At 35.4% G+C, this 25,208-nt stretch overlaps 4 protein-coding genes across 10 annotated transcripts in view; 1 reads left to right on the forward strand and 3 right to left on the reverse strand.

The window, feature by feature from the left end:
* Positions 1-6,056: 6,056 nt before the first annotated feature.
* Positions 6,057-25,208, reverse strand: part of LOC140830740 (uncharacterized) — a 53,288-nt gene continuing 34,136 nt past the window's right edge. The window contains exons 1-2 of one of the 2 annotated variants that reach the window (XM_073194206.1): positions 6,711-7,015; positions 6,057-6,351 (exon numbers count right to left, since the gene is read on the reverse strand). In XM_073194206.1, coding sequence (XP_073050307.1) covers positions 6,224-6,351; positions 6,711-6,858 — 276 coding nt within the window. In that variant the 5' untranslated portion in view covers positions 6,859-7,015 and the 3' untranslated portion in view covers positions 6,057-6,223. Of the gene's footprint in view, positions 6,352-6,710; positions 7,016-25,208 lie in introns of those variants that run through there. The other variant, XR_012117668.1, reaches the window with a different exon arrangement.
* LOC140830739 (LEC14B homolog) lies at positions 9,480-16,388 on the reverse strand. Of its 3 annotated transcripts, none has more exons than XM_073194203.1 (11): positions 16,243-16,388; positions 15,765-15,866; positions 15,295-15,690; positions 15,088-15,207; positions 14,550-14,627; positions 13,233-13,415; positions 11,422-11,499; positions 10,537-10,712; positions 10,217-10,375; positions 9,986-10,046; positions 9,480-9,868 (listed from the first exon to the last, which is right to left on the reverse strand). In XM_073194203.1, the coding sequence occupies exons 3-11, from the start codon at positions 15,661-15,663 to the stop codon at positions 9,677-9,679; spliced, it is 1,416 nt and encodes a 471-aa protein (XP_073050304.1). In that variant the 5' UTR covers positions 15,664-15,690; positions 15,765-15,866; positions 16,243-16,388; the 3' UTR covers positions 9,480-9,676. The 3 variants fall into 3 exon arrangements, with proteins under 3 accessions (XP_073050304.1, XP_073050306.1, XP_073050305.1); XM_073194205.1 differs by having other exon boundaries at positions 15,295-15,680; positions 15,756-15,866; XM_073194204.1 differs by having other exon boundaries at positions 15,765-15,955; positions 16,243-16,382.
* On the forward strand, positions 16,573-17,546 carry LOC140829715 (uncharacterized). 4 transcript variants are annotated; one of them, XM_073193020.1, is made up of 3 exons: positions 16,666-16,683; positions 16,889-16,972; positions 17,115-17,546. In XM_073193020.1, the coding sequence occupies exon 3, from the start codon at positions 17,125-17,127 to the stop codon at positions 17,305-17,307; it is 183 nt and encodes a 60-aa protein (XP_073049121.1). In that variant the 5' UTR covers positions 16,666-16,683; positions 16,889-16,972; positions 17,115-17,124; the 3' UTR covers positions 17,308-17,546. The 4 variants fall into 4 exon arrangements, 3 of the variants coding, with proteins under 3 accessions (XP_073049122.1, XP_073049121.1, XP_073049119.1); XR_012117501.1 differs by lacking the exon at positions 16,889-16,972 and having other exon boundaries at positions 16,573-16,683; XM_073193021.1 differs by lacking the exon at positions 16,889-16,972 and having other exon boundaries at positions 16,634-16,683; positions 17,091-17,546.
* On the reverse strand, positions 17,827-24,522 carry LOC140830731 (uncharacterized). The gene is given in 9 exon segments (XM_073194189.1): positions 17,827-18,123; positions 18,482-18,548; positions 18,627-18,738; positions 19,327-19,407; positions 19,477-19,746; positions 19,833-21,572; positions 21,574-22,151; positions 22,993-23,541; positions 24,169-24,522. Coding segments are annotated over 9 exon segments (3,603 nt in total). The 5' UTR covers positions 24,284-24,522; the 3' UTR covers positions 17,827-18,032.

Here is a 25,208-nt window from a genome sequence, read left to right on the forward strand (position 1 = left end):
TTACCTCAGAAACCTCGGACTCAATATGTTCTCGTTCTTCGTGGTATTGCTTCACAAGAAATTTGATCTTATTTCGCCTTATTTTCCACTTGAAATATAGTATTTTCTGAATTCAGTGTGCCGTATCTTTTTTTTAATTTATCTTCCTCGAAGATAAAATCACTAGTGATGACAAGCTTGTACACTGTAGGATCCCATAAACGAAACATCTTTACTCCATCAGCATACCCAAGAAGACATTTTCTGGATTTTGAATCCAATTTTGATATTTCTTGCTTATTGTACAGAACGTATACGTGACTTCTAAATGTACGCAGATGAGAAAAATCAGTCGGCTTCCTAGTCATCAGATCAATCGCTACTAAAGGAGAACGGTTAATAATATAACAAGCGGTTTTGACTGCTTCTGTCCAAAACGACTTGTCTAGACCCATGGTCCTAAACATAGATCTTGTTCTGTCCAAGAAGATTATATTCACCCGCTCTATTAATTCATTCTATTGAGATGTGTAAGCCCTCGTGAACTGTCTTTTGGTGTTCTCATGTTGACAAAATGTGTCAAATTCATCACCGTATACTCTTCTCTATTGTGGTCCTCAGACACTTGATTTTCTTTTCAAAATCAAGTTCAGCCTGCGCTTTGAAATCTTTGAAGACCTAGAAAACATATGATTTCTTCTTGAATGGATACACCCAAATTCTCTTAGAGAAATCATCAATGAACGAGATAAAATATATTGCTCCACTTAGGGATACAACTGGTGCTTGCCAAACATTCGAATGAATCAACTCCAATATGCTTTTTATTTTGGCAGTAGAAGTGTCAAACTTTAATTTATGTTGTTTACTAGTAATACAATGCTCGCAAAAGGGCAGTGACACTTTTATAAGTCCCGACAGAAACTTCTGTTCTAAGAGATTTTTCAACAGCCTTGTTCATACATACACTGTTAATTCTTCTCCTGTATCAATTGATGTAACCATAAGTTCTATTTTTTTTTTTACCCAAAAGTACATACAGATTTGCAGCAATTTTTTCATCATTCATAGCCACAAGTTCGCCTTCACAATTTTCATGATCTCATTTCGATATGGGTTTTGGAACTCGATATCTTACCTCCTGTATTGTGCGAATGATGTCATCAAATATTTTCATTTTGACAGTACCGACCCAACTATTTTCAAGGCATGATCATTTCACATGAATACATATCATCCTGAGACTTGTTCATATTGATTGGACTATTCGCTCTGAAACATCATTTGTCACATCGTTCTTGAATCCATAATCCATGTGTCACGAAATTTGTCTGTCTTCTGCAATTATTGTTGCTTCGCTAAATATTATTTCATCACCACCTGAAATATTGACCACATTTTCTTGAGAACCTTTCTCGATACTCGTAAACAATTTTTTGAAGTGCCTTTTACCGCCACATTTAAAGCAGTAAACATTTTTCTTCTTACTTCTTGACTTTGATCTACCTTGTCTTTGGCTCCCACTAGAGTTATGGTCCATAAATCTTCTTCTTATCATTGGTAAAGCCTCCGCTACTTCGAGTTACCAACATATCTTCCTTATTCTTGTGTCGACTTTCCTCTTCAAGAACTGTAATTAAGACACCGTCAAAGTTTAAAAAGTCTGTGAGGATATTGTTGATCAAATTGATGATAAGTTGATCATATAAATCTGGTAGAATTTGAAATAGAAGCTCTGTACGTTTCTTTTCTTCTATTTTATAACTCATGGAGGTGAGTTGGGAAAATAGAATATTTAGATTGTTGATATGATCAGTCATTTATGATGATTTCGCCATCCGAAGAGTATAAAGACTTTTTTTTAGGAAAATCTTATGGTGTAATGACTTGATTTCGTACATCTTTGTCAAAGTATTCCAAATAATTTTTGTCATCTTTATCTCAGAGATACTTGACAGTACTTCGTCTGCTATAGTCAAGTGTAAATTGACAACATCGTTATCATTCATCTCGTTCCACTTTCCATCATCCGTCATTTCCCTGGCTATATCTCTAATAGCTGCCAAGCAATTTTTTTTTTCTTAAAACTGCTTGTATCTTTAATTTTTACTGTATAAAATTGCTCCCGTTGAACTTTGATATATTGTATTTACTAGTTATATATACAACGATTTAGTAGACTGGACAAAATAATCATGACTTAATAAAAAATTCTATAAAAAAAATTTATGATATGGAAGATCAATCTAGGTTGCAACCACAAAGTATACTCAAAATTTTAAAAAAACTTTAAACCAAATCTCTGATATCACTTGTTGATCTCAGGTGCGGCATCTTGAGATAATAATATGAAAATAAAGTATAAAACTGGAGACCGAGATTTAACGTTGAAAAATCCTAAAAATTATTATGGTTAGAACAATGGGTAAGATGAAAAGATTTTTCCACTATAATATTTTATATTGTACAACCACTCAATGTGTTTTTAAAGAGAACATACATTATTTTAATACAGGAGAACAAACACACCACGAACATTATAAAACTAAGCACTCAAATGCTATGAGATGAGAGAACAAAACTGAGAATAAGATGAGGAATGATGTGAATTTATACACCTATTTGTAAATGTTCTTCCTCGTCTAAACACGAGAAATTTATGCACAACTTCATCGTTTGAATTCACGATGCCAAAATTCCATTTTTTACGCTGCAAATATGACCAACATTTTTCCTCACAATTAATATATACCTACCATTCATCATTCCATCATCCATCTTTGCCGACATCATATTAGAGTAGACAAGATATTATCCGTTAGCAATTAATTGGTAATAAACATATCATTTAAATCACGTTTAACTCCTATAATCTCGTTCTCCTTCACTTTCACTTATTTGGACAGATGGATTTCATTCGAATATACGAATTTCTCGAGGATTTGAAACTTGAATTTGAAATTACGGTACATTTCAAATAAATAACAAATATCATTACATTTACACAAATTAATACTAAAAAGTACACGTGTGTTTACATGTATTTAATTTGTCATCTATCTAAATATAAAATGATTAATACTAAAAAAATATTGTTACCTATACACTTGGATTAGGTCTAATTATTGTTCGAACTCAATGATTCGCATGCTTCGGGTATCTTCTTCAGAGCCAATGTTTGTGCACTCATACTTTATATATGAATAGAATTAAGTCCCATTAATTTGTTCCAAAATACCAAAGATTTACACATTTCTAAGCAAATGGATAAAGCGAATGTGGAAAGCCAAATATAAAGATTTTGTTTAATGGTAGGTGCTATAAAAGGAGATTTCCTTTATACCACTAGTGTAATTATTTGGCTTTGGTCAAAGATTAACTTTTTCCTCCATTAACGTGTTTAGAAACCAAACAGCAAAATATACACATCTTCATGCACACAATTGGTGATCATACATATGTTACTAAAAATTTAAACCGAACCAACAAGTATCCCTTACTCTTTTTATCTTTTTTTGTGACGAGACTCAAATAAACCTTATGACTTAATGCAATAACATACATATCATGATGGCTGGCTAAACTGTATTAGGCAAGCTTTTCGAGAAAATGTTGGTATGAGAAATCAAAATTGTGATAATTGACAACATGTTTACATACTCCACCAACTCGAATATACTTATGAGACAATACTCCACCAATTGGAACATCTCATTAGCCATGTATCACTTACTTTCTATGTATAGAAACTTTATATAAACTCAACTATGCAATACAAAAATAAAAGTTCATGTTACATCCATGGAGATATGGAGAAATCTTACCTTTGACATATTCCACTACATGATGCAACAATGTAATAGCATTAAATCCATCATGGTAATAATTTTCCAATTCTTTGACAAAATGAAAGTCAATTTGGTTATAAAATTTAAAAAAAATCAGGAAAGTCAAAAAGCCAATTAACCAGAAGATCCTGTCATATTAAGTCAAGGCTGCCATGGATCCACTATTCATAAGCAACAAGAAGAAAGTGGGAAAAAAAAATACAAGCATTTCAAGCAGTGGGTTCAATAGGAGAATTTTGAAAGAACTCTAAGCATAATTAGGTACCTAAAGCACTTCAGAGCTCCACAACTCCAACTGTTAGATTGAATGGAGTAACCTTTTTCTGTCAAGTGCAATAATAACTTCGATGAAAATCCTATATTCCTTTAAATTTCTGAAGATTATTTCATCGCTGGAGGGGAAGTAATGATGATTGAGAAGGGTAAAAAAATAAGAAAAGTGAAACTAAACGAATTTGATGATGGAAAATTAGGGGTGAGTTTAAAAAGGTAGTACAAACAACAGAGCTTCTAACACAACTATATTTAAGGAAAATGAAATATCCTAACAGCTTAAAAAGAACTTTACCTATAAAGTAGAACTAATCTAAATACAACATTCAATTCCAAAAAACTTCAAAACATTATCGCAAAAGGTAATCTGCAGCCTATGTTACAAGGAAACAGACACAAGAACAAACAAGCTACAGAGACGGGATAGAATATGTTCAAAGAACTATGGTAAAACATAAGGAAGATATGATAGTTTTATATATCAACGTAATATATTAATCATAAAAAAATATATGAAATATGACCTTGATTGGCAATATAAATTAATATAATACAATTAATGAATTCAAATGCAAACCAAAAATATCAATTAAGAATTTTCATTTTTTATAAAATTGATATTTACTGTTTTAAACAAAACAAGCCAGTAAATATTTAAGGATTAAAACAATAAGTTCTCATGGTATTCAGTACAGTAAATATACAACAGCTGACAAATGACCATATAAGATACTGTCGAAATATGATCGTTAACCCTGATGGAACGGATCTACTTTTCATTTGTTAACATGTACTTCTATCTAATCCAGTAAAAATATATGATATGTATCCATCAAATATACGCCCCAGGGGACATCCAACAAGATAACGCTTAGGAACCTGGCTAGTATCCCTTAGTTAGCAATTAATTAGAGAATCTAACATCGCCAGGTGAAAAAACAGAGCAGGAACAAGGAATATAACAAACAAGCAGTGAGTAACATAATAATAGGGAATATCAACTTCTGGTCCATCAAATTACCAATGAAAGGAATGAGATTCACGTAATAATTTAATTATAACTGCACAATACTACAGTTCTGTTATTAAAAGCCACTAGATCTCTAGACTAACCACTTAGGTGTCATATTTTACACTCCATTATATGCCTTCTGCATTCCAAAAAAGCTTTTAGAGAAATCAAAGAAGTATAAGCTTGGACCTTGGAGCACAGAAACCATGAACCTATCTAACCACTATATCTAAAAAAATTTCATAAAGTGAATGATGAAAGAGTGTTGCAACTACTAATTCTCACAAGAAAAATAAAAATGACCAACCCCTACAGCTTTGACAAGTTCTGATTTTGGGATCACCAGTTGAGATAAAAGAAATTCAGAATGCATAAAGTAACTGGAACATTAGTGGATAAATTGTTGGGCTTCAGGCTTCAATAATTCTCTATCTTTTACTTTTTCTTGGGCCGGGTCACTCAAAGAATATTCACATTTGTATATAGTTTGTAAACCAAAATTTTCACCCACCGCCGGTTACTCAACAACGTCATTGCAGAACAATGTATATACATTCAGTCAAGATGCGTAAGTATTCAAAGGAGAATATTGCTAACGTGCACAACATAGACCAAGAACAGTGCCTAATCGAATAATAAACATCGTCACTTGTGTTCCTATGACTTATAGCTTCTTGTCTCGATGTAAGTGGATTGTGTAAATTTGCAAAATCTTGGGATTTTTTCTAGCTTCAAAACAACATTATATATTCATAATTCTACAAAAAATTTCATTTAATTCTCATCACCATCCAATTTAAGTTTCGGTTTTTACTAGCAGACATGCTCAACTACTTTGAGAGTGCTCAAGAAGAGCTTCACAATTTCTTGCGAAGAAATGTAATTTTTCCATGAAAAACACAGAAATAATTTCACCACTAATATCATTAGCTACTCGTACAACATTTAAAAAGTCCATATCATTATACAAACCAATCTTTCGAGATATATGTTGTTTAGAATGTAACACCAATTTTTTTTTCAGCAACATAAAAAGACGACTATAATGATACAAACCATTCTGCATTATCATTTCATGGACAAAATTGTAAAAAGAATAGAAACGAACATGTCACAGGACCTTCCCCAAAAGAAACCTTCTAGCAGAGAGAGATTTCTTATCCTCCTGTAATCCGGAATCTGACTCATCATGAAACCACCCAACGGATTTTTGAGCTTCTTGCACAATTTGTGAAATCCCTGCATATAATAAAACGTGAAGAAGATGAAAAGAATACGAAAAACAAAGAATGGTAAAAATTACAAAGAGACCCGACTGAAATAAATCTCTTTTTCCGCGTTCCAAGATCAATTTAGCATGCACTACGATCAAACTGATCCAAAAGAAAAATTCCAGTCAACTCGTCAACCAGAATCACAATCAATTGAAAGTCTTTGTCAAACAAACACACATGATGCCAACATAAAAATGACTAAAATGTTTCCGAAACGTCAAATCTTTGATTCAAGACTCAACCAAACGTAATTTTAAACCAAAAATTCGATTACGTATGTGTTCGACACTCAGAAGTCACAGAGAAAGAGAGAGCTTGTAAAACCTCCAGAAACAGTTTGTTTGTTGTCACGAACATCGTGAATGGTGGCTGATATTTTCCAGTACAGCGGCCGTCCGACGTAATACAGTACCATTACCGCCACCACCGCCAGTATAAGCCGGAATGTGAGCTTCACCGATCGAGAAGCCATTGCTCCGGGACTTCACTTCCAATTTTTCGAATTCCGATGAGCGTATCGTGTGACAGATCTTTAGAGCGGTTCTTTTTATCGAACAGTGGAAATAAAACGTGCGAGGGCATCGGGATTTTATAATGATCAACGACTTTAACCCTCCAAAGATTTCCAATTGGGGAAAAAAATTAATCCTTAATTTGGCATAATTTCGATTGAACTACTGCTTAATCAAATTTCATTCTTACTCCAATAATTTAACTTAAAAAATTTAATACTTTCTTCATCAGTCTTCTAGGGCTATAGCCGTTAACACGGATTATGTCTGTTGAGTCTCTATATCCCGTCATTAAAATATGTGAGTTAGTTATTATTTATTGGTTCTTTTGAAAGAGAGCCTAAACAAGTCGATCCTTAATATTTTAGTTATATTATTTTTATTGTTTATGCATGAAATAAGGCTTGACATTTACCGGGATTGCCGACCTTCTCTTTGCGTAAGCTCCCGTTCATATATTTAATTGAGACTATAGTGAAACGTTTGAAAGGGTGGGGCAACAAGACTTTTTCCGCCGGAGGCAAAGAAATGTTAAGTCTGTTTTACAGTCTATCCTCACGTACGCTATGTCATGTTTCCATATACCTAATGCGATCTGTGAGGTTATTGAACGGGAATGTGCCAATTTTTGGTGGGGCATGGAAGAAGGGGGAAGGAGAATGCACCGGAAAGATTGGCATACATTATGTGTGCCAAAATGTATGAGAGGAATGTGTTTTCGTAACCTGGAACCGTTCAATAGAGCCCTTCTTGCGAAACAAGTTTGGAGAATTGCCATTAATCCAGACTCTCTTGTAGCCCGGGTTTTTAAGGCGAGATATTTCAAGCATCATGATATTATGGACGTTCCGTCAGGTAATAATCCATCGTTTATTTGGAGATCACTTTTATGGAGTAGAAAGCTACTGAGGAAAGGTCTGTGTTGGCGGGTTGGTAATGGAGAAAAATCGCAACTTTTCGAGACCAATGGATTCCAGGATTGCAGTCTCTAAGGCGACATGTAGGTATCCCGAATGATCTTGATAAAGCAAACTCTTTCATCGTGAATGGAGCATGGAATGAGTCGCTGATTCGAACCATCCTCCTGTCTTATATAGCTGAAGATGTTCTAGTTATCCCACTAGCAAATAATGCGATTGAGGATTCTCGATTCTGGCTCTATGATCCCAAAGGAAAGTACACTGTGCGGAATGGTTACAAGCTTGAAGTCGGGTTCTTTGATACGCCCAGCCATACCTCAAACACCCATGTGAAATCTTGGTGGAAATTTGTATGGTCTTTGTCAGTTCCTCCCAAGGTTCGGATTTTTTGGTGGCGAGCATTGCACAACATTATTCCATCTCGTGCGAACTTGTTGCGGCATCATGTTCTTGTCACAGATCCGTGTCAGTTGTGTGGTTATGGTCATGATTCAATCGAGCATGCTCTGTTTTGGTGTCCATTTGCAAAGAGGTGTTGGAAGGATACAATTTTTCATCTTTTTCTGAAACAGGTAAAAGACATGGATTTCTTGAATACCTTCATCCAAATGAAAGCAGTGTTAAGCGAGGAAGATATGGAGGTTTTTCGATACATACATGGGCTGTATGGCATGATAGATTGAGGCTTTTGCTTGAGAAGGTGCATGGATGTGCTCAATTAGATGTGGAGTGGAGCGCCTCCCTTTTGAAAGACTTCAAGGAAGCTCGGGAATCCTCACTTACCGCACCTGCCCCGAAGCCATTACCCCAGCTCGAACGCTGGATGAGACCACCGATTAACACCTTGAAACTTGAGGCAGACGCGTCGGTTAATTTTGACACTGGTGGTTATTCGATTGGGGGCATAGTGCGAGATCGTGACAGTCAAATAAGCTTGCCTTCAGGAAAAGAATCTCTAAGCCACGGTCGGTGGTTTTCGCTGAGCTCCTTTCAATAAGAGATGGGATGAGGCTGTTGCAAGAACGTGGGATAAAAGCCTATGTAATTACTATTGACTTTCTGCTGGCAATGCAAGCAGTTATCAACTCAGCAGAAGATTTAAATTATTGTGGTGCACTGGCATTGGATATTCGGAACTCATTGGATAGCTGCACTGATATATTAGACAGGTTGGCAGATCGGCGAATCGGGTGGCTCATTCACTTGCATTTTTTTCTCTTTCTTCCCCTGCTCAAAAAATGAGGTTTTTCCGTTTTGGTTGATGAATCTTGTAATAGACCATTTATTGCTTTCTGGATAAAATTACAAGCGTTATAATAAAAAAAAACTACAAAAGAAAGTTGGCAGGCTGGCTCGCTCCACCCTGTTTGTTGACGGGCCAAAATATGGCGGGACGACGTCGTCACATATTGGTAACATGTTTTTCTAGAAAAAATATTAAAATTATAAAAGTAAAACAAAATTATTACACGAACATGGGAATTTTTCTTTATTCTTGTTAAAATATAAATATAAATATAAATATATAAATAAATCTATTAACTCCCAAACGCTCGGTTCAGTTGCAATCCAACGAGCTTTGATCGAAATGTAAGTGGCTAATATGAAATCAAAACTCAAATTTATCATCTCCGGTAACTATAAAAATTAAACGAAAATGATAAGTTAGATAATATTGTAAATTGCAATAAAAATAAATGTCTTGAACTCTACAAGTTTGCACTGTCCAACGAATTTAGTAAACAAACACACATTATGAAATCATTTATTATATTTGAAAAATGCCATGACCATACACAACTTTGATCACATATGTATGGTGGCTTTGAACCTTAAATACACCTCACAGAGTGCACATTCAGTAGAAAACACGTCGCCTTCTTCTCGTTCGTTTCACGAGCATCGAGTCTTCACCTTTACCAGGAAATTCCCAACTGGCGATGATCCCATCCCATGAAGAGCTAACGATCATAGGATAGCAAGGATGCCAGTTGCAGTCTCTCACGGGTTCACCATGAAAATCGAGCTTTGCAACTTGATCCCCACTTACCTATGGAAAAAGAAGTCGGTGTTGAAAGAAGAAGAAACAGAGAGTAGCAGAGATGATATTACATCCACAAAAATATCGATACATTTTAAGAGCTGTGATTAAGTAGGTGCTGCTTACCACGTCGTATATATACACCGAACCATCAGTCGATCCTGTGTAAATATACTTTTGGCCGGTGCTGCCAAAGTCACAGAAATATGGAAGGTGAGTTTGAGATTTGAACACAATGCGCAGAACACATTATCAAGACTCACTGAAAAAGCTAATTAACTCCAACTGAAATCAGACGTCTGAAGTTCATATCTTGCTTCAAGAACTCGTAACAGCAACCATAGAAAAATTAATTACCTATATGCTGGTGAAAAATAACAGCGTATGAGGGTGCACAAGACCGAATGACCTCTGTATGTTGCCAATGAAAGGTCATCTGGATGTCTAAGATTTTTTGCCTGTTCTGGATATTCCATCCATCGGTAATCCCAGTCAGCATAGTGACGTCTTGAAGTGCTATATTATAAAAAAATTAATACTTATTACCAAGTCATATCATAATCTGAAAAAATATATTAAATCAGCATGGAGGAGTCGAGATATTAATGAATGCTTTCTCCGTAGCATTATTAAAAAAGAAACAAAAGTACGAGAAAAAATATGTAGTTTAGGCGTACTAATTGACATCGGACGACATTTTTCTTATATCCCAAAGTTTGATGGATTGATCCTTTCCATTTGAGATAAGGTAACGGCCATCTCCACGGGTATCAATAAACGTAATGCCTTCTAAATGTCCAATAAGGACTCCAGCTGCTTGTCCTCTGTTTATAAAGCAACGTCTGTCCCAAACCTGAACGATCAATATATTAGAAAATCAACACTTTGATAGTTGAGTTACAATGCAAGGATTCAGTAAGAAACACTTACAATTCAGATTGCGCAGATATAAATTTCATCATTAATATCTGCGTGCAAGTTTCTGCCTTACTAGGGCCAGCACAATGGCCACATACGGGCTTATTTTTTAGTTTCAGATATGTGAGTAGAGATTTGGTCAGACAAGTGTTGATATTGGATGTGAATGTTGTCTGGTAGAAATAAATGTCATAATGTTTTGCACTACACAGATCGCAATGTGACATTGAAGCCACGGTAAGAATCAAAAGATTTGAGTATAAAACAACAAGCCCTTGGTCTTGGGTATCTAATTCAATATCATCTATCCAATGATAGTAAGTTGGGATAGTAGGGGGATTGCCTGTGTGGCTCTCTAATGTAACCTTTTATTGTGACTTAAAAAGCAATCAGCTTCCCCGGAACAAATTAAAGACATTGCATTGGAAACAAATTATTCAGAATGAATCAGGCATGTTTCTTCTCTCCTGAGTTTAGGTATATGAACTGCTCTAAATATGATAATGTGTAGTACACAAAGAACACGACTAGCCAATAAAAAATGCTTTTAAGCTAGGGATGAAAATTTGAAACTTATTTCCTCAACCAGAGGAAACGGGAAAATGAAAGTCAAACTTCAAATTCGATAACCATACAAACATTACCTTACAGAGGTGATCGTCACTTCCAGAATAGATTATATGACCACTTTCATCTGCAAAACACACTGCATTGACATCCGACTGAAAAAAATTTGCATGTCAAATTAATACTCCTCATATTCATCACAGGAACTGACAAGTGTACATATTGCAGCACGGATTAACTCTATAAAAGTAAAAATAGTGAGCAATCATAGAATAACTAGTCCAAATAGTATCAACCTCAGTAATGACGAGTTGATGGAATTGTTGTGATCAAGTAAGACTTCAAGCAATTCATTTTCTTTTCCTATTATCCTCTTTACCTTTTTCTTATCGGGGATGGGTGGATATTGAGATACATCACATATGAATGACAACTAAATTTCTTTTCATAATTCCACCCTACCAAGTACAATTATTCGAGAAAAGATTTAAGCATTTGATAGAGAAAGCCAGAGTGACGGGGAACAGAAAATGAAGAATCGATGGTAATATATACATATGAGAAGAGATTTATAGTTTTTAATTAACTTCAGACATGTCGGTAAATTATATAGATCAGTTAAGAAACCAGCGAGTCCACATACTTAGAAATTGGAATTATTTTCACTTTCAGAGTGAATTATTCTACTTTATCCCAGTATTCTTGACCAACCATTTAATGTGTAAAAATAGTAATAATGTTTTTTTTTCTTTATGGTAAAAAAGGATCAAAGATAAAAGAAAAACTAAACACCTGAACTCTGGACAGTTTTAAACATTACACAAAAAACTTGTTCACAATTGTAGAACATGACACCCGCCATATAAATAACTAATTAACTAATAGTAATGGTGAAGCACACGTCATATTTTTTAAACCATACAACAACTTAAAGTCTCACGTTTCAATCACTTTGCCACATACGCAGCCACATAAGGTATGGACAACTTTTGCTCCCCAATAATAGTTGCAATTCACGACTTACAGGAATCGAACATGTGATTTTGGTATTAATACCAATTTAAAAGCCAAATGCTCGTCACTGCACCAAAACTATAGTCATTATTCCACTAGAAATTTTTAAACAGTATAATAATCTAAGCGTCATGTTTCAAATCATTGTAAACATCACGCTCCGGATGTTCATTCATAGGTGTGAGGGGTGTTAGATGTCTCACAACGGCTGAATTAAGTTTTTTGGAAATTTTATATAAGAAATTTTATATAAGAACTAGTATAACAATCTAAGCGTCATGTTTCAATCCATTGTAGAGTTAAAACTAAATCCATAATCTTAACACAATCATTCTATCACTCCATCGCATAGACAAACAACAAGACAACAGGGACATCCTTAGCCTGACAAGATGATGGTTCCTCTCCTAAAACATAGCATCCTCACTCTCCTTATATGACTAGCAAATAAGTAAATAATTTAGAAAGTGGGATACTATATCTGACAAAAACTGAATACACAGATGTATGGCTCATTATTCTGATAAAAAGGGGACGGTCAGCCAAACTGGATGGGATCTTCTTTCATCCTTCCCCATTTTTTATGCTGCTTAAGCACCCATCATTTTCCATAGTATCTCGTAATCTCTATCTTTTACGACACTCGGCGTTGCTTGCCACAATCCATTACCAACAGAAAAGATCATATTTCATAGGATAGAACTTGAATAAAAATATTTGCTACATCTCTGCTATCACCAATAAAATCTCTCATATTCAACTTAATTGACGTGTCAAGTGCTTATCTATTCCATTGTTTAGGTGTAAAAGATCAATTTGATGGGATTGGAACAAGTAAAGACGTCACATCATAATCAAAGAAAGCAGTGGTTACCATATGAGCTGGGATTCTAAGGTTGACCCTTTTTGCTGCAAGATCATAAACATATATTGACTCATCACTGCTAGCTGCCACAAGCTCTCGTCCGTCATTTGAAAATTTCACAGAGAAGATGCCTAAACTATACTCATCGTAATTATCAATTTCAGCTGCAAACTCCAAACCTTCATGAATTTCCTGGATAGAAAAAGTAAAAACGATGTGTTAGCCAGCAACTCAAGGCACATACATGTAGACCAAGCAATGTTATATAGACAATGCTACATAGAATTAGACAAGAATCAAAGAGTTACATCATTTAATTGCAACAGACCTAGCATTAGAATATTTGTAATTGGTACGTGCATCCTATTCATATATAAAGGTCAAATGGTGTAACATAATTCATTTCATTAGCGTACATCTAAACAAAAATGTCGATTAATGCCTGCTTCTTGGTTGGAGTTAAGCATGTTCATTTTTCTGTTACTCGGCTAAAAAACTATGAACTATATCTCGTTGAATCCAAGAAAATATACATACCATAGGTCAATAAATCTATACATATTATAAAAGTGTGAACCAGTGTCAAAGTTTTTCATTGTGTATTGTCAACTTTGTCCTTGTTTTGTACACACTTGAGTAATTTAGTATGGATGTTTTAGTAAAATCAATTATTATGATAAGGTCAAAATTGTAAAATACAAGTTTGTTGGATAAACATCAAATTTGAGAACATATTTTTTTCTATGAATACTTTGATTTTTATTATTATAAATTTTTTATTTAGTTATAGATAAAGTGAACATATTTTTTTCGACGAAAATCTACGTGTTTGTTGAAAATAAAAAATAAGTTTGATTGAAATATTAAATATTTTTATTTTTATTATTATACCTAAAGTTAACATATTTTTTTAAAAAAAATGCCAAAATACTTTGATTATTATTATTATTATTAATATTATTATTATTATTATATTTTTTATTTGGTTATAGATAAAATGAAAATAATTTTTCCTACAAAAATCTACATATTTGTTGAAAATAAAAATTAATTTGATTGAAATAAATTCTTTTTGTAATTTTCAAAAAATCATTTCTCTCTCTTATTATTATCTTCACTCTCTCTCCAATAAAACTTTCCTCCACGTTAAAATCTTCTCTACATACAATTCTAAATCCTTTGCCGCTAGTTTAATTAAAAACACCAATACCAAAGGCCTAGAATGTTCAAAACGTGCAATAGAGGAATACTAACTCTTAGCAGGCCAAGAATAGTTGCTAGCGGTTTCTATACGACGAAAGGAGCAAAAGAGCTAGAAATACAAACCGTCACATTTGCGAGGGACTCTTTTGCAGCAGATTCCACATTGACAATATGCGCTGTTGGTGAAACGCTGGAATAAACCTGTGGAAAGTGGCATCAGATAATTTATATAGGAAACCTCTGGCTGGAAATGGAAAAAGAAAAATGGAACAAGTTTCACCAAAAGTAATCTGATTGCAGTTCATAACTGATAAGTTGAGTAAAAAGGTTTAATCGACAGAAACAATATCATGTGTTAGTTATCAATCAGATACATATGGCCTCAAAAGCAGCAAACTGGTTTCTTATGGAACTTAAAACAAAAAGAAGAGTAGAGTGGAGCCTATAGATGATGGTGTAATGCAGGCTAAATGCGTTCATCTAAAACTAATTCATTAATAGAATATTTACGAATTCACATCGTTTTTGTTCTGTACAATTATCCTTTCCCTTTTTGACATGAGAAAAAAACTTTTTAAGAATTTCCATAGATAATATCATAGTAACGAGACACACACAAAGGTCAACTATACACATTCTTGGTTAAAATTAATAAGCTTACAAGGAATCTCCGATCCGGGGAAAGAGATGCATCAGTAATTGTCCATCGCAAACTCCTAGCCTGAATATCCTTGTGAATTTTCCATCCCAAATCAACATCGTAGATTCTAATGTGGCTATCCTGTTCAGACCAGTAAGTAAGGGGTCATAATCAAACCGAGGGATTTCATATATAAGTTCTAAAGCTCAACCCAAGCACTGAGAATACCTGAAATCCAGCAATGAAAAGGGACCCATCTGCAGAAAACTGAGACACATATGTACGACTTCTCATCTTATCAATAACGGAAGGGCCGTTCACGGGCAAATATCGGCTCAACACATGACATGCATCTGACGTTGAGAACCTCCCTCTTCCATTGTAATTACATTCCCTGCCCAGCAACATTTTCACCGGTGAAATGGGTAATCTTGCCTTGCCAGGAGATGTCCTGCTCAGATGCTCATGTGGAGCGGACTTAATTTTCGTGAGTTGCGAAAATTCATCATCACAACAACCACGCGACGAATTTCCAATTGGTCCTCCGGCCTCATTCGCACCTTCAGAACCATCAAAATACCTCCCAAACCTACTCATTCTCTTCTAAATCTTTTCTTCCACAATCTGAACCAATGACCAAATAGTAAATAAATAAATAGATACACTTCAAATATAAAGAGAACTACAACTACAGTAACCTCAATTAATTCCCTTTCAGTTCCTTCACCGAAGAGGTGACAAAATCAGCACTTTGTTAAATAAATGAACCAACAAGCCGTCGGAAATTCACCAAATATTTCCTGCAAAACACAAGTTCCAGCTAGTGAGAGCTTGATCACTTAAATTCTTCAGACATCTCCTCAGTCTCCAATTGCAAATGTATCGACTCCTTGTGCAGTAAAAGGTTATCAGCGTGATAAAATAAACTAAAATCCAATAAAACGGAAAAATAAAACAGATAAATTGACTCTAAGTCTCTAGTATGTATGCCTTCAACCAAAAATTCAACAATAAGCTAAAAATTTCTGCCTTTTTATACCTTCAACCAAAGTTTTCAACTTGTATTAATGAGCTAAAGATTTCTCAATCACCAACAAACAAACTGGTCAGACCACGTAATCAGTGACCCAAGCACTCGAAGAATTATAAATTTTTGCATACTTATAAATTTCTTACCTTGAAATAGGCCGCGTCAGTTTACCGTAGTTTGATCCAAAAACAAAAAATAAAAGAAATCGGCTTTCTGGGGAATAAATCAGATTTTCTTGGACCAAATTAGAGGGGAAGATAAATACAATATATATGTATATATAATATATTTGGAAGAATGTGTACGTAGTATGCGAACGGTTGGGTGTCACCGTTATTTACCATGGAAGGCGAAGGGTGGAATCGGTGGGCTCTCGAACCATAATAAGGCCCAAGTACTTAAGGGGGAAGCCCATAATATATGAACTCATTTATACATAGCCCAACTCAAAATCCAATGGGCTTGAGAAACTATATATTTCCCGGCCCAATTTATTGCGTTACACCCCCCCGTCCTTCGATCCTACCAGTATTTGGCCAGCTGACTGACGCTAACTCCTCTCCTCTCTCGCGATCTCTTTGAAGCGGGTAATTCTCTCAATTCGCGCACGCGTTCACACGCACTCTTGCACCCACGGTGTGCCGATTCGAAACAATGTGCAATAGTCGTGTCTGTGTATAATGTGCATTACGTGTTTGATGTTATTCCTGAAAGAGCTCTTTATTTGATGCATGGAATTTTGATGCCACTTGCTAAAACCTGAGCTGAAATTTGATGAAAATTGTTTTTTAGTTTTTTTTTCTCTATCGGACACTGGCTACGTGAACTCCATGTGGGAAGATATTATTTGCTACCTTTGAGTTCTCAGGTGTTTCTGTCAGTTCAAGTTTGTCTGCTTCTTAACTATGTTATGGTCAATCATTTGGCTCCGTTTTAAAGTTCATTTTTTGGAGTGTGTGTAAATGTTTATGTATTTTGGATATCGAATCGAAAGATGAATCTGTTATTGGCCAAATAGTAAAGTGATAATGGGTGACAAGAAGAAGAAGGCCACCATGTTGGTGAGGCTGGTTTCGGCTGCCGGGACTGGATTCTTCTATGTGGTGAAAAAGACCAAGAGGCTCCACACCAGTAACATCAAACTTGAGTTTCGAAAGTATGATCCACGCGTGAACCGCCATGTTCTGTTCACTGAGGCGAAGATGAAGTGAGCTCGAAGGTGGTGAGTCGACCTTTGGATTCTCGATCAGGTCCTGTCTTCGGCCTCAAAGAACACTTTTTGTTTTGTTGCTCGAGTGTTTGTTATGTTGATTATTATCTCAGTTTTGGAGTTTGGATTAAATTCGAGGCTGTGAGATTTTGAAATCGCCAATCCTTTTAATAGAAACATTATTGTTGAAATAATTTTTTTTTGAAAATATGACATAATATAAGTTACTATTGGTTTCAATTTCCCTAGGAAATCAAGAGAACTTCAGATTTTTTTGCTACATCAACTTTATCCACCACCTGATTAACATTTTTTGAGCAAAAATTAATTTTCAGTCATTATTGTCCAAAAACCAAAAATTGGTGGATAAAAACAAAAAATAGACAAATCACTGGCCCAAAAAACTTATTTCCCCTCTATTTATTTGACAAGATTAGAATATTATATTTATTCTACAAGTACAAAATATCATACTATCTAATCTTGTGTTTCATTTTTTAAGTTAATTGTTATACACAAGTTTACAAAATGTTATAGCTAAACCATGTATCAAACAAATAAATATTTATTACACATATGAAATCCGTTATACAATGTATTATGTTGTGCGCACACAACACGTACGGAAACCACAAGTATTAAGAAAGGAAAAATACTTCACTAGCACAAACTACCACATTTCCAAAACTATGTGCAAGATGCTATGTTGCATGAAACAAAGGGGCCTCATATGCGTTTTGTTACAAGATTGTGTTTGCTCTTACTCACCCATATTGAGGAGCGAGTCTTTTTGACTTGATCTACAAAAAGACGATGCCTGCAACAGAAATAAACAAAAATTAAGTTACAAACAGATCTCTGGCAGAGTAGTAACAAGAACTGCAACTTAAAATTTCTGCTATACTTGGTTATAACCTCTGCTACACACGTATACTAAATACTTAGCACATGTCTCACACATTAACATTCACCAGTCACCACGTCTCATGATAGAACAATGTCACAAACATCCATCATCTGAAGAATACCACTAAATGCAGCAGAAAATTTGAACGGAAAAAATGAATCATTAGTAAAGTGACAAGTCGGATTCTCTGGTCAGTTCCAATCCAAGTGGTTTGCTACAAGAGCAAGATTATAATGGCACATTCAGCAATAACAGGACAGAAACAAACCTTTCATATTCCAGCTTCTGTTTAACTATTCCATTCAGTAGTAACTCTGAACTGTAAACAGGGCCACCTGCATATAAATGGTTATTAAGTGGTCATCTTAACATTACATTGAGTAGCGATAGTTATTGAAGGTACGTATTTCAACCTTTCTCGAGAAAAGCTATACAGATGTCATAGTCTTCTTCACAAGATATAATCAAAAGATCGTCTGGAAGTTTTTCATCTTTCAATGCTGATCTTCCAAGTCTCTCCACCGCCTGGTAAGAAATGCACCAAGTATCATAATCCATTCTAAAACGGTTCCATGCAGAGCATTCTTTCATCATTTGACATCACACTTAGCAGAAAAGTAACAAGTCAAAGAAGTTGCATGAAACCTTATACACTGAACGAAAATACACAGAGCAAATATTTCTTAATGTGTTGTCAGTGACATGAATGCGACTGAAATTAAATCCTAACACATTCATGCGATAATCAATGATAGTCCATTAATAATACAGGAGACATGCTAAATTATGGATCTAAAATTCAAGAAGGCAAAGAGGAGCTTGTAACATAAATCCAGAGGCTTAAAGTCATATACTTGGCAATAGTTTTAAGATCTAGTCAGGAGGTACATGTATACTTTAACCACCCACCATGAGCCATTTAAATTCATTGCTCGATTTCTAGCACCTTGGAGTGATACACCCACCCCCAGAATTGCTATGAAGTATACAGGGGTAAGTTAAGTAGTTAACTAACGCTAACTACGCACAGGAAGTGAGAATATAAAACACTTGTAATGAAACAACTAAGCAGAAAATTATCGGAAAAGAAAAATCACAAGAATGATCCCATACCAAACCATGAACTGCCTTGACCAAGTTTGTTATAATGTCTTTACCAGGCTTTGTATTTGGGGTGACAAAAACCTTTTGACCCTGCCACCAAAATCATTTTTAGTATGTATCGTTAATTAGTATCATTTTATGCGACAATCAGATATATACCTGTAGAAGGGAATGTTGACTAGCTCTTGACAGAGAAACAGGCATACTGAAGCCAAATTCTTTTTCTCTTCTTGCATCTCTGAGAATGTAACTTTTCTCATTAACAAAACAGCTGGCTTGTCCACAGCTTTCAAGCCATAAGTGTGTGACTACAGGTTTTGCACAAGCAATTGCTTCAAGCATATTTCTAGTGCGGACAAATTCATCAGCTACAAAATGTGTAGCATCTGACATAGAAAAAGTATCTGAAGCTCCCAGCCTAGCCAAAACCTGTGACAGAAAAATGTAACCAAATAACTAAAAGTTTTCCACCAACTTAAACGAATTGAGGAATCAAATTGCAAATTACTAAATACCTTTTTCTGTTGTTTGACCACATCCACATCTAGGTGCTGGCTAAACAAAACTCTAATATTTGCTGAATCTTTCCTCTTTCTCAAGTCTTTCATTTCACTAAATGGTACTGATGTGTCGGTCATTAAGCTATTAATTTCATTTATAAGAGACAGTCTAGACAGGTTCTTCCTGCAAGACTGCTTGTGATACTCATCCCCCATACAGATAGGAGATACATTGCTCATTGGTGTCTCACAAGTAGCAGGTGTAGTACAAGTAGAAATGGATGTTTCCAATCTTTCACTTGGAGATGCATCTAGCCTTTGAACAGTTTCTGCACCTTTAGAAGACTTTGAGATCTTCCCACCACTCATCCCATCACCTTGCATAGATGTGCTGGAATCAACTGCGTCATTTAAACTTGTCGTCACCTTCCCATGATCAGAACCTTTATGATCAACATTATTCCTTGTACTTCCATTGTCTCTTGATCGTTTTAAACTTGCATTACATTGTGCATCATCTTCTTCCTCATCTAAGAATGTCTTTTGTCGAGTTCTTTTTGAATCTCGAAGCTCTAGTACAGATCCTTTTGGTTCTGACGAACTGGCCATACCAACACATTTTGTATTTGACTTCTTAACCATAATTGATCTCGCCTTTCTAACACTATTCATGGTACCCATTTCAGCATTTTCATCATTGGCAGTTCTACTTTTTCTGAGTACACGAGCACTTTTTCTGAGTACACGAGCACTTATCAAATCATCTATCTCCTCCCTCGCATGCAATGCGTTTCCTGGAGCCTTTGAGCCATCCAATTTTTTGCCTCTCCTAGTTCGATGAGCCACAGGCACAGAAGAATTTAGTTGCTCCACCAAACAACGCTTGGTTTCAGGTTTTTGACCTGTTAACTCCACATTCTGATATTGATCACTCTCTTGAATGGTGCTCCTTTTCCTAGCTCTTCCTATCTTCTGCTCTTTCATTCTAGGAGGTATGGTGCTCGGGCACTCCTTTCCGTATAAGACAAATTCATCATTGACATCTGTAAGCCTGCTTTGTTCTGCTCTCCTCCGCTCTGCATCACACTGCTTCCTAATATTTTTAGTTTGTTTTCCAGATGAAAGAGTAAAGACATCACCCATGTTGCTGCTGGTCCTCATCGCATGTTTGGCTTGTCTAGTGACAACTCCAACACACTGATTTTCTGCAGATGCCTTTTTAATTGTGCCAACACCTTCATCAGGAACATCGTTATCAGTGTTCACTGAATGCAACTCAACACAAAAAGTTCCTAACGCTTCCGCAGCCATTTGAGTATCAGGACCTATATTTTTCAGGTCTAAAATATCCCTGCTTCTATCATTTTCAGTCGAATTGTGCCCGGATCCCCTGTTTGACTGATTATCCAAATCCTTAAGATTCTTGGGCAACACCTCATCTATGCAATGGATTGATTTTCTTTTTGCTCTTCTCCTCCTATGCAACATCACCCCTGAATCTGGGTAGGTTGGGTCTCCTAACTTATTCTTATTGTAAGCCTGCTTCTTTTCCATTCCATGATCTCCACCGGTCTTGAATTTTATAAGGTCAGCACAACCAGATTTCCTAGTTTCCAAATAGGTTGTCTCCTGTGGACTCCCCTTGTCAAAGAAGAGTTCCTTTTTCTTCTGGAAAAAATCTCCCCCACCTTCATCTTCGCGGGTGTCATCCCAATCATAAGCTCTGAATTCTACACCAGTGCATTTGAAGAATAGAGTTTTTTGTCAAATCCAGAGAACCTTTTACTCCATTGACTACCTTTGGTTTTTCTGCAATCTGAATTCTGTAGCATTTGCTTTGATCATGCTCCATGTCATTAAGTTCAAGAAACCTGTCCACAACCTCAAGTGCATTAGCTTGTGACAAATCTCCAGGTTCCTCAGAGTTGACATAGCTTAACCCAGCCAAGTGATTTTCAGATGCATCTAACTCAGATGTGTTAAGATTGTGATATGTCTGGTTGTTGTTAAGCTCTGACTGACCAACTTCAACAACCCTATCCTCGGCAAAAAGTTTCCTCATAGTATTACTAACCTTGTGTTTAACTGGATCTCTTAGTTTTTCACTGCTCTCATCATTCCCATTCCAAAGACATTCCTCATTATTCTTCCTGCCAAACTTAAACAAATCTCCACTAAGAAATGTACCTTCTTGCTCACACCTCCGTTGTTCCAAAGAAGATTTTTCACTACTAAAGGAACAAATATTACCACTACCTCTTCGGGCAAGAGCGGCCAAACCTGAGGCTCTAACTGATGCAGCACGAATTGAGGTAAAATCTCTGCGAAAAGATCCTGAAACAACATGTTATTGTAACCAAGAGGAAAAAAAACAACAGCTTCTTATCTGCACATATCAGAGAAAGTGAAATTTGTGACATGCCTTTCAGATCACCACCCCCAGAGAAAAGCATACACTTTAAGTTTATAACAATTAGAAGAATTAACTGAATGCAAAGAACAAAGCAGTGGGGACAAGACACACAAAACCTTGCCCACATGTCATTCGGCTGTTTCCCAGATGAAGAAAGAACGAAGGACCGAAACACAAATTTAAAATATCAAAGCAAATATTGTGAAAAGGAATAAATTATTAAAAATACAATTAAACAATATGAAGACAAATATTGTGTAAATGCGGAACGCTCACTGTACAAGTACATAGAGGTACAGTACATAGAGCAACACAGCTTTTCTACTTTCCATGTGTTTGTTAAAATACATAATGGAATAAGTTACAAGAAAAAACTTGCATTATTATTGAGCATATCTGTTTGTATTGACTCCTTTGTGTTTATTTGAATGTGTAATACATAAATAAGCGATAATACTTCAAGAAGTTGGAAGACAAAACATGGTTAGCTTAAAAATGAACTGAAGAAAAAGAGTAAGAAATACATCAAGCAATGAAGAGGGGAAAATAACTTGTGATTTCTGGACAGGAAAATTCCATAGCATAAAGTTAATTTGAATACAAGGGGCAGAAAGGGATTTCGACACGGCCCTGACAAAATAAAAAGTACAGGTAAAACGAGATGATAAAATGACATGAAAAAATTAACATAATACATTAAATACTTACGGACTGAGACCAGAAGATATAAATAAATGGATCAGCAATCAAAGTAGAAATTACCTGAATGATGTTCTTCAGCAGTGAAGCAATCAGATGGTGTTCCACGAACACTGTCACCTGTAGCATCCACTGTATTCACCTGTGTGGCCAGATCCCTGCCATGTCCCTTCAAGGAATCATCTGGAGATAACTGCTTAGTATCACATCTGACCTTGGTTTTATCTGCTTTGTCATTGTCATTGTCATTGTCATTAACATCAGAATCTTCATTATTCTTTGCATTAAACAACTCGGTATGGATATCATCAACACAATAAAAATCATCCAACACTTGAGTTTCACCAGATTGATCGAGCAACTGAGTAGGTGCATGATCAACATAACCAAAATCATTCAAAACTTGAGTGTCCCAGGCAAGATCCATCAACTGTGTTTCCCCAGGTAGATAACTCGCCTGAGTCTCGTCAGCAAGATCCACCAACTGAGTTTCCCCAACAAGATCCACTAACCGAGTCTCTAATGCATCTTCCAATAGAAAACTATCATCGACAGGCATTGTACCAGAGGGATAAAGAAAATCATCATCTCCATCAACTCTTAAATCACCACCTAATGTACATGGAACAAAGAAAGGTTAACTTAAAGCGGTGCAACAGCAGGAAGTTTTTCCAAATTCCTCAAAGTTGGATCTCTTACTTGAATGAAAACAAAATGAATTTATTCATTGTCCCTCCCTTCAACTCACAATAATAGCACTAAGAAAAAAAGTTACTCTAAAATAGTTATCCAGAAAACATAATTTTAAAAATCCGAGTTGCATTGCTACTATGAGCTGTAGCTTTTGTTATAATGGTAGGCACTCGTTGGTAGATCCAATTTATGCATAAACATGTACATATATATGTATGTATATATTATAGACAGCATAAATCCTAATTTGGACATCGTATGTCCCTTGCAATCAACCCTCGGTAAGCGCCGGAAATTAGACAAACTCCTTTCCTAAGCACGTATACACAGTCTTCTCTTATACAAAATCACAAATTTACCTAATATAAATGTGGTTCACAGCTCACACGGCTGGGATGGGGATGTAAGGATTAAATTGGATGAATTTGGTATATAAACCTTGTTCACAATTAAAAAGAAAACGTAAACCTAAATCTACAATAGCAAGACAGTCATGCATCAATTGAAACTGATGGAAATTACAAACAAGAGGAATTGAAAAATTACCTGGAGAAAACTGACTTTCAACTTGCTGCGTCTCCTCGTCGCTCAAATATTTGTCCAAACCATCCTTTCTTGAATTTATATGGTTTTCATTTTCTGCACCCCCTAAAGTACCCATTTCACGCGAAAACAAGAGCAGACCGATCTTTCTAACCAAAAACTATTGAAGAATCTGTAAATTTATGAGGGCTTAGTGCACTGAGCTTGCGGGGAAGACAGAAGATCCACTGATTTAACTACTGGGATTCTCCGCATAAAGAAGATTCCACGATGTACGTGGGGCGGAATAAGATATGGAGGGAAATTTTAGGGCGAAACGTGTGAATTAGGAGGGAAAGGCGATCCGTATAAATACGGTCGGGATTATATTGGAAATTGTTTCTAAATTTTTCAACAATTTTTTTTAGTTTCTTTGTTTTGATATTTTATATATATATATATATATATATATATATATATACATACATTTTTTATTTATATACACCAATAATGTACACTTACGTGAACATGAAATGACACTCACCTATTAAATTTTATAAAACATATAAAAATTGAACATCAATGTACAAGTGTCACTTCATCGGTGCTCAGATAAGTTTGTACGGTAGGTATGCAACATATCAAAACTATATATATAAATATGTATGGTAAATGAACAGTATATCAAAACAATGTGTGTGTGTATATATATAATATTCAATTATTTTTCAGTATTGTAACTTTTTCCCTCAAAGAAATTTATTATTTTTTTTTCAAAATTTTGGCACGTTCAAATTGGTGATCCATTTTACTAACTAAGCACACAATTAAACTGCATTTAATTAATAGGTTCAGTATTATTTTCAACAATTTAGTAACATTATTGGACTAAATTTGTTGTTTTTTCACAACCGAATACTTTTCAAGTAATTTATGAAATCTGAAGTATATTTTGTAAATATTCATCAACGTATTCGAGCTCGAATTCGAATACCGAAATCACACGCTATGCGTGAAACTTCTAACAATTCTCATACCATGTGCAGTTTCGAGTGCATTGTGTG

The sequence above is a fragment of the Primulina eburnea genome, chromosome 4, assembly GCF_022965805.1.
Source record: "Primulina eburnea isolate SZY01 chromosome 4, ASM2296580v1, whole genome shotgun sequence".
NCBI lineage: Eukaryota > Viridiplantae > Streptophyta > Magnoliopsida > Lamiales > Gesneriaceae > Primulina > Primulina eburnea.

Coding starts and splice junctions, on each gene's coding strand:
- LOC140830739 (XM_073194203.1), bottom strand. CDS start 15,663: ATGAGTAGGTTTGGGAGGTATTTTGATGGTTCTGAAGGTGCGAATGAG. Junction 15,208..15,294: donor TTTTCATTGCTGGATTTCAG/GTATTCTCAGTG, acceptor TGGTCTGAACAG/GATAGCCACATTAGAATCTA. Junction 10,713..11,421: donor GTGACGATCACCTCTGTAAG/GTAATGTTTGTA, acceptor TTGATCGTTCAG/GTTTGGGACAGACGTTGCTT.
- LOC140829715 (XM_073193021.1), top strand. CDS start 17,125: ATGGGTGACAAGAAGAAGAAGGCCACCATGTTGGTGAGGCTGGTTTCG.